The sequence below is a fragment of the Xenopus laevis genome, chromosome 3L, assembly GCF_017654675.1.
Source record: "Xenopus laevis strain J_2021 chromosome 3L, Xenopus_laevis_v10.1, whole genome shotgun sequence".
Classification (NCBI taxonomy): Eukaryota; Metazoa; Chordata; class Amphibia; order Anura; family Pipidae; genus Xenopus; species Xenopus laevis.
The window spans coordinates 124,484,333-124,496,796 of record NC_054375.1 but is presented as its reverse complement, the minus strand read 5'-3'; the positions used below and the strand labels follow the sequence as shown (position 1 = coordinate 124,496,796).

Here is a 12,464-nt window from a genome sequence, read left to right as displayed (position 1 = left end):
GGGTTTATTGAGAAGGGTTGGACTTTTATCTCTTTTTCAAACCAAATGAGCAATGTAACAAGACCAATTCATTAAACTCATGCAGAACTAGAGGTCCACTGTTTCTTTAATGGAGCTCAGGATAGATTGTGCACTTGAATTAATTTTATCGTTGATAACGAGATGATGAAAAGGTGTACTTCAACTCTTTTCACTTTTGTAACAATACTTAACCGACTCAGAAGGACAAATATGTTTTAGTAAATGCCAATTACCACTGTGTCTTTTTGTGTTGCAGAATACTTAGTGCAACCAAAGATGTTGCATAGATGACTGTACAATGCTTTGTGACCCAAGGGGAGAAGTATAATACAAATGTTCTCTACATAGCTGTCCTGTTGGTTAACAGCTGTCCTGTTGGTTAACCAGTTCTACCTACAACTCTTTACTAAAAGTGTAGAATTTTCCTGCTGTTGATCATAAATAGCAGGATGTTCATAGAGAAACCTGCTCTAGAGTGGGATACTGACTTGCTAATAATACCATAATGTAATGATGGCTCCTGAGCAGTTTGGGTTGTTAATAACTTTAATATAACACTTTGCATAGGAAGTAATTAGCAATAAATAATATATGCCTCATCTTGCACAAAAAGGCTCTGTTAAAGAGGAAAAATCATGGATCACTAGAGGAGATGTATTTATGTGATTGAAAGGGTGAGTAGGAGGAAATAATAAGAAATGAGTAGGCTGGAAACAAAGAGAAGAAGGAGGAAGAAGGAGCTCCGCAGTGTTTTATTTATAGCTCATTCTGTATATTCGGCACATTCAATTATGGCTTTATTTTTTCAACACCCCTGAAACTGCTTAACAAATACCTCCTGGAAAGGAATGTTATCTGCTGGGATTTAGAGTGAAGTGTATTTAGAAAACCTATTAACCCCACACATTAAAGATATAGGTCAGGTAGGTCTCAGAAAGCCCTCTTACCCAGCATGCCCCCTCTCTTCCCCTCGAGCAGATCTATCTCCACCAGATATGAAAGCATACGACAATTAATGCATGTATTCTGGGAGAACTGCATGGATCAGAGGCATGGCGCCTATCTTGGTGCTAGACAGATTCCCAAGCAGAGGAGAAAGAGCGCAGAAATATAGATGTTTAAGCTCAGGGCACATACGGAAGGTCTAAATGCATTTGGAGATATATAGCACGGTGCAGCTCTAAACCCAGTTTCCTTGACTACCACAGATGGATAATACATGGGTAGTTAGTACATTTATAAACAATGACCCTCCAGAAGGCAAGAACAAGGGCCAATGACTGTCCTTGGTGCAGCTGAGAATACCCATGAGTAGGAGTCAGCTAGCTGTCCTTTGGGCTGTTCCTCAGGTTTTTTAGCTCCAGCTCCAACTGTCGGACAAGAAGATCTCTTTGGCTCAGCTGTTCCTTTAAGCGCCGTATTTCTTCTTGCTGCTTGAAGAACATGCGGAGCAGCTGCAGGTACAGTTAAGCAAGCAGCATTGTAAGAGTACAGTAGTGCAGCGGAAGCTGTGATTGGCAGTTAATGCTAATATATAAGTATCTTATAATATTATTGTGCAGGTAAGACATTGCATGATAAAGAGCTTGAACAAGAGCAGCAAAAGTTCAGTGTAGGCTCAGTTACTTACTTCATTCTCAGTTCGGGGTGGAACGTTCTCAAGCAGATCAATTCCATTCACCACCAAACTCTTCTTCTCTTTCACTGGGGCTTTATATATGGCTTTGTTCTCTTTCCTATAACCCTCCTTCAGGCTCATCAGAACAGGGCCTAGAAGAAGGAGACAAATTAGGTCCTGGAGAAGCTATACAATTATATGGGCAAGGCTATATATCAGTTAAAGAAAAAGGCCCAGAAAAATATACTGAATTAAGGAGCCAGTTTGCACAATGTGTAATTCTTCTGAAATATTCATATTCTGTTTAAAATTCCTACCTTTGTTATTGCAGATGCAAGTTGAGGAAAGATATGAGCAGTGTAAAATAGTGATGTGCGGGCCAGCCGAAATCCGCAAGTCAAGTAGGCTTGGGCTGGCTACCACAAAAAATCTTCGGGTCAATTGCTCCCTTCTGCCCGCGACCTCACACTTCTGGCTTCTGTTCCCTGAATTCATAAACTTGCGCCTGCCCTGCCCCTTTCATGACGTCTCCGCAGGGCAGGTGCGGGTCTATAAATAGAGGGGACAGAGCAGCCGGGTTCGGGTTGGGAGGGGGCAGGTTAGGGTCGGTGCGGGTCAAGGGAAACTCGACCAGCACATCACTAGTGAAAAATGCCAGATCTAAAATCAAAGTGTGAATAGAATGTGCACATGACATGGCATTAGAGTCCTGCATAGGTCCAATTGAAAAGACCTGTGTGCTATCCTGACCCACTCCCCCATCAACCATATCCCCCCCACCCAGAACTGCTACCCGGACCATATAGAGTTAACTTACCTTCTGACCCAGGAACCTGTGAAATGGGAAGTGATGTCACCATAGACCAGAAATTACATCTGTCTTACAGATTCAGCAGGACAGGGACAGAAACTTGCCTGCACTACGGGGAAGGTGGGAGGGCACCAATCCCACAATTTAGCTGTGTACCCAGGAGGGGTTACCAATGGACTGACTTGCGGCCAGGGATTTTCTGCCCGAAACCCAACCGTTTTGCGGGTATTCTGCAGGTACCCAACCCAGTGCAGGACTCTACCTGGCATCTCACAGCCCCAGCAAACTGATCTGTTCAGCATCTCAGTGTCCCCCAAACTTCTCCATAATATTCCGCACCTTTGTTGACTCCACGCAGCCATTCATCCGGGCTCAGTGCTGGTTCTGTGCCTGAAGTCATTGGATAAATGTCTTCTTGGTAGTTTTCTGACTGAAATGAGAAATTGGTACAACTGTTATCTAGAGTTCCTTATAGCACCCTGCTGGATTATATATTACACACTTATGGCTTGTTCACACTAGAGAGTTTATACCCTGTTAAAATAGACTGCCTTTATAAGGGACTCCCCACTGGGAAGCTCAGTTGGAATTGCAGCAGGCTCCAACTAACAGTTAATGCAACTGGTTAAAATAGACATTTGTACCCCTCCTCATCTTTATATCTCTATAGATTTGCAACTTAAATGAACATTTCAAGTATTGGGGCATCATATGACTTTACTTTTTTATAGTATATAAAGTATATTTCTTTTATAAAGGATGAAATGTAATTTCTTTCACTGAATCACATTAAAATCTGATTTCTACACAGCAACACCAAATCCAGAAGATGGTGTTAGTGAGGCCTATCCTAGACAATAAGTAAACTTCTCATATCTTAGCCAGAGACTAAGGTGACCACAGCCTTTTAGAAAGGAAGATTTGTGCTTCTGAAGTTGCCCCAGATAATGTATTCTGCATCACAATTCAGTGATCAACCCTTAGTATTAGTATCTATGACAGATGTAACATTATTTTCTGTTTGATGATTTCTGATGACCCCTCAACAGCAGCCCAGAGCACACTGAGCATATACAGTGTCACTTAAAAGATGGTCTAACAAGAGCCAAGATGGGGAGCTGCTGTGGACATCCCTATACCATTATACAGTTGATGAACCTCTAGTCTGATAAATTACATTCAATATATTAAATAGAGCATTTCAAGACATATTCAGTTTTAGGCTTTAAAGGTAACGGCACCCAAACTGTTTATTTCTGTTTCACAAAAAAGGTTTTATTGCAATTTTAAAGAGCTCAAGTTAATTGTTTGCTATACTTACCCTTCTAGGAACAATCATGGATATTGGCTCTATCTGGTTCTTCAAGGTGACAAGCTTGTAAAATCGAAAAATCTCACATGCTGACACATCCAGCCCATGTTTTGGCATCACCCCTGTGAATAAAGAGATTGTTCAGTTATTTATAGAAGTCATTTGCCCTGTGATGCTCTCCAATATACCAGTGAGAAAAGATTTGCTTTTTTAGTCTTTAGTCAACGGGATAAAAATTTTGTGTAATTCATTTTGTTATATCATTTTATGGTAAAACCCCAGAACCCTGCAGCATCAGATTTCTCTGAGCAATGTACACGTGTCTGATATACTTTGTGCTAATGCTCTGCACATCCAGAAGATAAAATAGGGCCAGATTATTTTCCTCCTTCATGTGGAAGGAATATATATGTAAGGTTGGCACACCATCAAATTATCTAAAATACTGGATGCTCACTTCAACAGAACTACCTGCAAGTCCCCATAATTATATCAATAAAAATATAAAAAGAAGGGTTTTCTGTAACCTACTATAAAAAATTTGGCAAAGTATTAGCCCCCTATTTGACAAAGTTATTTAACTCCCTCCAACAAGGTGCACTCTTTTAGAATATATCCCAACTAGCGAAAATTATTATTACATCCCTAAACCCTCAACAGATCCAGTGGCGTAACTACCGGGGGAGCAGGGGGTGCAATTGGGCCAGGGCCCGTACCCCCTCAGGGCCCCCCGGCAACTCGCGTGCCACTGACTCCGGTGGTGGAAAATGACGTATGGAGGGGGCCGGGGGCCCGGCTGCATGCCCTGCACCAGGGCCGGCCCCCCTCTAGTTACGTTACTGAACGGATCTAACAAATTGTCAAAATTACAGACCCATATCCCTATTAAATAACGATATTAAAATTATGTCTACTATTCTCGCCATTAGACTTAATCTGTATCTCCCCCAATAGATACATAAATACCAAGTTGGGTTTACACGGGACGTCAAGCTAGTGACGCTATAAAAGAAGCCTTTTGCTATTGATTCGTAAGGCCCAGGTCACCTCTGCTAAAGCTCTCCTACTGAAACTAGATATTAGAAAAGCCTTGGACACTCTTTCCTGGCCCTATTTGTATATACTTCACAGATGGAGATATGGTCCAAAGTTCCAAACCTGGGTGAAAGTGTTGTATCAGTCCCCCTAGGCTTTTGTAACGGTTATGGGATATAAATCTTCAACGTTTGCATTACACTGAGGTACAAAACAGGGGTGCCCGCTGTCGCCTATTCTGTTCAATCTTGCTATTGAACCTTTGGCAGCCCTTATAAGAGCTGATATCCATGGGCTTCGAGTCCACAATTTAAATCATAAAATATCTTTATTTGCGGACATGTCACGATAGTGGTGTCTCAACCATTGACTTCTTTGCCTAATTTGTTTAATTTACTGTGTAAATTTGGGGACATCTCAGGATTTACCATCAATCACGAGAAATTTGAAGCACTCAATCTCACTCTCCCTCCAGAGACAGCTAAGTTCCTAAAGTTGAATTTTGACTTCAAATGGCAGACAGATTACATCTTTACATTATTGGGAGTTAACATTACGGTATTACACTCAAACTTATATAAATATAATTACCCCAAACGTTATGCCTTCTTAGCCAAATTGATGGAAGAATGGAGTAGGTATCACATTTCATGGGTGGGAAGAGTAAATTCTGTCAAGATGACTGTTGCCAAAGATTTTATACTATTTTCGTACCTTGCCAGTTTTAATTAACATCTCTGATCTAAAAGATTTCCAAAACAAGGTTATAAAGTATATATGGAAAGGAAAATCCCCTAGGGTTAATCAGAAAACCTTATTTGCATCTAGAGTGCAGGGGGGTCTAGGCCTCCCAAATTTAACCTACTATTATTACGCTGCGCAGCTAATAGCGATCCCACTATTACACCTGGGTGAGGACGGCCCTCAGTGGGTACTACAGGAAAATGATTTTAGTACTCCTTATACAGCAGAAGCATTGATTTGGTCTACGTCTCAAAGACTGTCTTTAGCCATGAGCCCAAATCTAGAAGTTACTTTCAATGTGTGGGATAGAATCAAGTACTCCTCTAAGCTAATGTCACCATGGGTGCCAGTGACCCCTCTGTTGCAGAACATTCATTCCTGGCCAATATCCAGTACTATTTCAGTGGTGGAGCTCAAATAACATTGTCAGAATTTTTAACTGCTATACAGTAAGGGGACCATTGTCCCTATATCTATCCAACTTACAGAGCCAACATGACCTCCCGACATCAGAGTCCTTTAGAGCGTTACAGGTGTTACATTATATATCTTAGGTAAAGGCCTACTGGGAAGCAGCTGAGCACAACATATCTCATGATAAGTATTTAAAAGTTTGGCAACCATGGTTGGATTACAGGCATAACAACCCCACCACAAGACAGCTTCTTTCATTATGACTTATATAATGTATTTAGTATCTTGTCCATATTGCCGGGTGTGATAAGTTCACCACTGTAGAATATATGCTTGTCATCTGAGAGGGAATTCTGGATCATTGCCTAGTGTAACATATCTTTGGGTCTTTGCTTAGGACTCTCTGACTCATTGGTGTTGTGTATGCAAAGGCAGATTTCTTATATTTTGTTTTGATTTTTTTTAGGATCTATGTTTAAGTAAATTTATTATGATAAAGTTAGAACATTATACCGTAAGTAAAATAATATGGTTTATACATGTTCGAGGACATCTCGTAATATTTCAGTCTTGCATGAATACTATATGTTTTAAAATGCAATAAAAAAACTATTGATAAAAAAATTATAAAGCACTCCATTAAAAATTATAACCAAATATTTTATTCATTATCAAAAAGAGGTAAACCCCAACAAGGAGATCTTCGCCCAGGACACATGTATTTTAGTTTTTCAAACGTTTCCCTAAAAAAAGACCCCCTTGTTTTGGGTTGAAACGCGTTGGGCTAAGTCTTTTTGATAATTAATAAAATATTTGGTTGGAACTGTTCTTTCTATATTTTCCCTTAGTGTAGAAGATCTGATAATCTATTATTTGAGATCAACTGGTGGATAATAAATGTAAGTCTAATAAATTATTCAAATTGATTGGGGTTTGTGTCACTAGCTGAATAGTGTAGGTTACATTAAGAAAGTGTAGATGGAAAGGACCCTGTACAGTATTACTGGGATTAGCCTCCCACCCCCAAAATCTGCCTTGGTTTTCTGTTAAAATGAAAGCCATTGCACTTTTGTGGTGAACATGTCTGCCAGGGCCATTTCCTCTATAACGTTGCTCCTATTTTACTATTGCTCCTTACCTAAGCCTTTCTGCGGGGCAGGAGAGCGGAATTCCATCAGGTATGTCAGGTATGGCTTTTCTGCAGTAATCTCATAATAGCGAATGTTACCATCTCCCTGGTATGAGAAAGAGTAAGCAAACTGACTGCAGCAGAAGACTATCAGTGGTACAGCTGTAATGAAATACTAGTATAGCTTACCTTTCCAGCAAGGTATAACATATGTGTATCTACATCATAAAAGGGGAATAACAGTCCAGAAAGGCCATCTATTTCCTCTTCTGTCACAGGCATGGACAGATCCTCCTACAACCATAAAAGTACAGTTGTGAAATTATAAAAAATACACATACATCTTTATTTAGCCTGCTACAAGTTGTGCATAAAGCTTGTGCAAACCTGATGACAATTCAGGCTTTAAGGAGTAAATTCAGCCTACTAAACAACAGGTTATTCTGATACCTACAGCAAAACCATGCCCTCCAAATGCAATATATTTAGAAACCTATAAAAACAAAGTAGAAGACTAATGGGCAAAACGTTTTGCTTGCCCCTCAGTTACTCACTTGGTCCCACAATGCTATCTGCCTTGTGTTCCATTTGGAGACACCTGTTGTGAGGAGACGCTTCATATCCCCAAAGAAAACAACCCGTGTCACCTTATGATTCTTACAAGTGGTTTCCTAAGAGGGAAAAAAGGATAGGAATTGCATGAAGGGATGTATAGGAGTAAGAAGGGGTAAAAGAAAGCAACAAATACAGATTGCAATACGATAGTAAGGAAGTATGAGGATGACAGCAATTTAAGATGCAATGTGTATAGAGCAGAGACTTTCTGTTGTCTGACCAATAGATTACAAGTAAGTCTGGACTAAAAGTAATCAGTGAGTAAGAAAGACTAGGTTTCCCTTACCTGCAAGACACGCCCTGACCGAGGTTCCAGAACACGTAACTTTTTGTCCTTACATGTGGTGGCCATGAGACTCCCATCTGTGTTAAAAGACATACAGAGGATGACATCTGTGTGACAGTCTATCATCTTCACTGCTTCACCGACATCCAGGTTCCAGATCAAGATCTGTGTGAAAGGGCAAAAAAAGAATTTCACAGTTCACTAAGGGGCACACATACTGTATATCTATGTTACAGAATACAGAGAAGAGAGAAGTATTTTCACCCAATACTAATAGCACTGAGAATGCTAGAACTCATAGGGTATGTGGTCCTGACAAGAGGGAGAAAAAGCACAATATGTATCAGAATATCACTTTCTACATCTTCCTATAGGGTAATTTTAGAGTGAGAGACCAATATCTAGTCAAATTGTATACTTTAGGGTAGTGTGTCTCTACAGCAGTGATCCCACACCAGTAGCTCGTGAGTAACATGTTGCTCCCCCACCCCTTGAATGTTGCTCCCAGTGGCCTCAAAGTAAGTGCTTATTTTTCAATTCCAGGCTTGGAGGAAAGATTTAATTGCATAAAAACCAGGTGCACTGCCAATCAGAGAGTCTCATATAGACTGCCAGTCCACATAGGGGCTACTATATCTGATTGTTGCTCATGGGTAAAAAAAAGTTGGAAATCCCTGCTCTACAGATTAAACCACTTGTTTTTTTTGAACTCTATAGTAAAGATCTCACCAAAGACTTTTCAATGGCTCTTTACAGACACTGGCTTCTCTAACCCTTTACCTAAGGCTTTGTAAGTACCAAGTCTGTGTTTTACTTTATGTTTTTTCCCCATGTATTAGAATTTCTTTTTCTTATAACAGTTGAACATTTTTAGGCCACAACTTAATCTTACACACACTAATATAATCATGACACTGACCTTGTAGTCATAACCAGCACTGAAGAGAATGTTGATAGCGGTTGGGTGCCATTCTATGAGCCCCACTCTCCGGCTATGTCCGTATAACTCCAGGACAGCCTCTGTCATGTTCCTCTTCAAACCACCATCTGGTATTTCCCATATCCTCACCTAACAAGTGGTGAAGAAATAAAATATCATGCTAATCTAGATGAAGTGTATAAGCAGCCTATTCAGTGCAACTAGTACACAGGGCAGGGCATGCTCTATTACCTCTATTACAGTTTGGGGAAGTTCAACTTTTTTGAGACTTTAATCAGAGGCTAGGCAATTCTTTATAGCAACCATTCTGATTTACTGTAGTTCTGGGCGGTGGAACAGGAGGTCTAAGTTTTTTTCCCCAAAACTCTAGCTTCAGCTTCGCTTAGTTAGTTTCCTTTAAACAGGACATGTAAATAGGACATACAACAGGGAATACTTCCTTGCAGCATACATCAAGTTTTGGGATGGAGCAGATATATAGGTATACAAAATAATATAATCTGTACTTGTAATAACACTAGTCAATAGATAAATGCATATTCACTCACCGAGGTGTCTTCAGAGCAGGATGCGATGATATTCTCTATGAATGGGTTCCACTTAATGTCCAAAACTGTGCCTTGATGTCCACACACTTTAGGGTAATTAGGTTCAATGCGGCCAGTCTAGGGGAGGTACAGAACATTGCACGGTGAACCCCCCCACCTTGCAGTCCTATGGGAGGAGCACAGATACACGTCAGTGGCTCCTCCCGCAATCTGCATAACCCAGAACATACATTATCCCTAAACCACATTTTAATTCTTCTCTTTCTGCATACAGCAACATTCATGTTATGAAAACATGATTACATTTAGTTTCCATACATCTGTGGACCTGTATTCATTCAAACAAGCTTCACTCCAAGTTGCAGTGCAGCAGTAAAGAGTGACTGAAGTTTATCAGAGCACAAAGTCACTGACTGACTGGGGGCACCTGGGAAACTGACAATATGTCTAGCTCTATGTCAGATTTTAAAATTATATATAAAAAAAATCAGTTTGCTCTTTTGAAAAATGGATTTTAGTGCAGAACTCTACTGGAGCAGCACTATTAACTGATGCGTTTTTAAAAAAAAACATGGTTTTCCCATGACAGTAAATAGTGGTGTATCTTTTGGCTGCCCTGGACAGGGCTCTCTAGTAAACTCAGATGATACATGCCCACTGTATACCAGATTAGGTTATAAATATGGATATGTTATATAAAGTATAAAGATAAGTATATCGACTGCCCTCAGGTTGGAATAGAGGAGCAGCTTGGCTCAGCCACAGTCTTGCTTATTTAAAGAACTTCTGTTAGGCCTGTAGCAGGAGAAAGTGCCTACAAAAGCATGAATGTTAATGAATTATGGACACTGTACTAGTTTATTGCTATTAACAGGGAATATTATCAGCTTCTGTCCCAGTGACACACTACTTCTGAACAAATGTATTCGACCAGGTGTTTAGCTGTACAGGTATGGGACCTGTTATTAAAAATGCTCGGGACCAGGGATTTTCCAGTTAAGGGATCTTACAGTAATTTGGAAGGGGTCTTTCAGTAATTAGGATCTTCATACCTTAAGTCTACTAAAAAATAATTTTAAACAATGGGATTGTTTTGCTTCCTATAAGGATTTATTATATCCTAGTTGGATCAAGTACAAGGTTCTGTTTTATTATTACAGAGAAAAAGCAAATTAATTTTAAAAATCTAAAATATTTGATTAAAATGGAGTCTATGGAAGACGGCTGTCCCGTAAGTCTGAGCTTTCTAGACAGCGGGTTTCCTGATAACGAATCCTATACTTGTACCAGGTTTTTGGTGCATATTTGCCCCAGGGCAGTAGCCTAAAGCAATTGATCCAGAATCTCAGCCTTGGGTCAGCCCTGGGCCTGTGTAATTGTAACCGTTCTATATGTCACTCACCTGGTGTAAAGGAATTACAAAGAATGAACCCCCTCCTGCACTTTCAGTGACAATTGCCAGAAACTTAGGGTTGACGGCACAGAAGTGGTTGTCGTGCACATTCTTTGTGATCGGTATACAATCATAACAGTTCTCTCGGCTCGCCACTTTCCCGTAGACATTCCGGAATTTAGAGCACCGGTACTGTGGGCGCCATGACATCTGTAAGAAAAAGGTTACAGAGGGTATAGAAAATATTTTCGAAATTTAATTAAATAAGAGGCTTTTGGCAGAGAGCCCAGAATACTGGGCAGCTGCAATTAGATACATTTGTAACAATTTAAGATAAGCAAAGATTCATAAATAAGCAAGTCTCTTTGGGAAACTGTGACTTGCAGCTTAAAGGGCAATTCACCTTCATTAGCAAAACTGTAATAATAAATACAACCTGACCCTAAAACCCTCAGAAATGTATTCAAACATTCCATAACCTGACAAATTTTGTAAAATGGATGTGGTGTATAGTGGCTGTGATCATAACATAGGCATGGTCATAAAGGAGTGCTACGCCCAGCAGATCTTTTTGTCCCTTTTTCTTTTTTCAAATGTTGGGAGGGAGGTATGAATGAGCTAGAGCATCTAAGGTCTTATCCAGGTCCGGGCTGAGAATTAAAATAGGCCCTGGCATTTCAGGTACACAGAGGCCCAATCAGCCCCCACCAGCCCACTAAATACTGACTTTCTACGGGACCTTATAGCAGCCCCTCTGGCATTTGCCAGTACCCACAGTTTGCCAGTCTGGGCCTGGTCTCGTCTGCCAAACTCATAAGCACAACTTTAATGTATTGTGCCCTCAACCCCCAGCTACAAAAATGGCACTAATGTAATGTAAAGTGTCAAGATACACTTTGTAGTAACTGATAGATACTTTTAGCATGTATGCATATATATACATATATATATATACATATATATATATATATATATATATATATATATATATATATATATATATATATATATATATATATATATATATATATTCAGCAGTAAGGTTTATACACACGGCAAGATGCAGCAAGTCCTATTACTGTCCCAATAGTGCTCCGTCCAGGCACCCGATAAATCAATGTAATTTCAAATTGTAGGACAGAAGGACAAAGTCGCAGATTTAACTGCTAATGTGCAAATTTATTATGGATGCAAGGATGTTAAATCTCGGTTGATAAATAGGGTACCATGTTATCTTATTGATCCACAAAGGCAAACAGAGTGAAAGCCTCGGTGTACCAATTCCTCCCATATACAGGGGCCACTGACACACCTCTTACTAGTTGCAATGCTGGAAAATTATTATTTGATTTTGTTGAAAAGCTCAGGAAACCATTGTTGGATTTTGGGAAGCCTGACGTGCACAACTCATTTGCTAATGTCTGTATTTGTTGGCCCTGCCCCTGTAACATAAATATACAGTCCCATATCCCAAGGTAAATAAATGTTTCCGACAGAGCTCCAGAAACAAACAAATGGAGTGCCTACAATTATAACATTTATTTTATACAAATATAACACTCCTCAGGCCTGACTTAGTCTCCATCTTTATACAACAA

General features: G+C 39.9%; 1 protein-coding gene across 5 annotated transcripts in view; it reads right to left on the bottom strand.

Annotated features, from left to right (window-relative positions):
• Positions 1-549: 549 nt before the first annotated feature.
• The window catches only part of coro2b.L (coronin, actin binding protein, 2B L homeolog), a 35,222-nt gene continuing 23,307 nt past the window's right edge, over positions 550-12,464 (bottom strand). For all 5 annotated transcript variants that reach the window (XM_018250995.2, XM_018250994.2, XM_041585105.1 and 2 more), the window contains 11 exon segments: positions 10,876-11,076; positions 9,474-9,590; positions 8,905-9,054; positions 7,986-8,150; positions 7,639-7,755; positions 7,274-7,378; positions 7,094-7,190; positions 3,772-3,884; positions 2,790-2,880; positions 1,652-1,791; positions 550-1,475 (listed from right to left, as the gene is read on the bottom strand). In XM_018250995.2, the coding sequence (XP_018106484.1) occupies positions 1,344-1,475; positions 1,652-1,791; positions 2,790-2,880; positions 3,772-3,884; positions 7,094-7,190; positions 7,274-7,378; positions 7,639-7,755; positions 7,986-8,150; positions 8,905-9,054; positions 9,474-9,590; positions 10,876-11,076 (1,428 nt within the window). In that variant the 3' untranslated portion in view covers positions 550-1,343.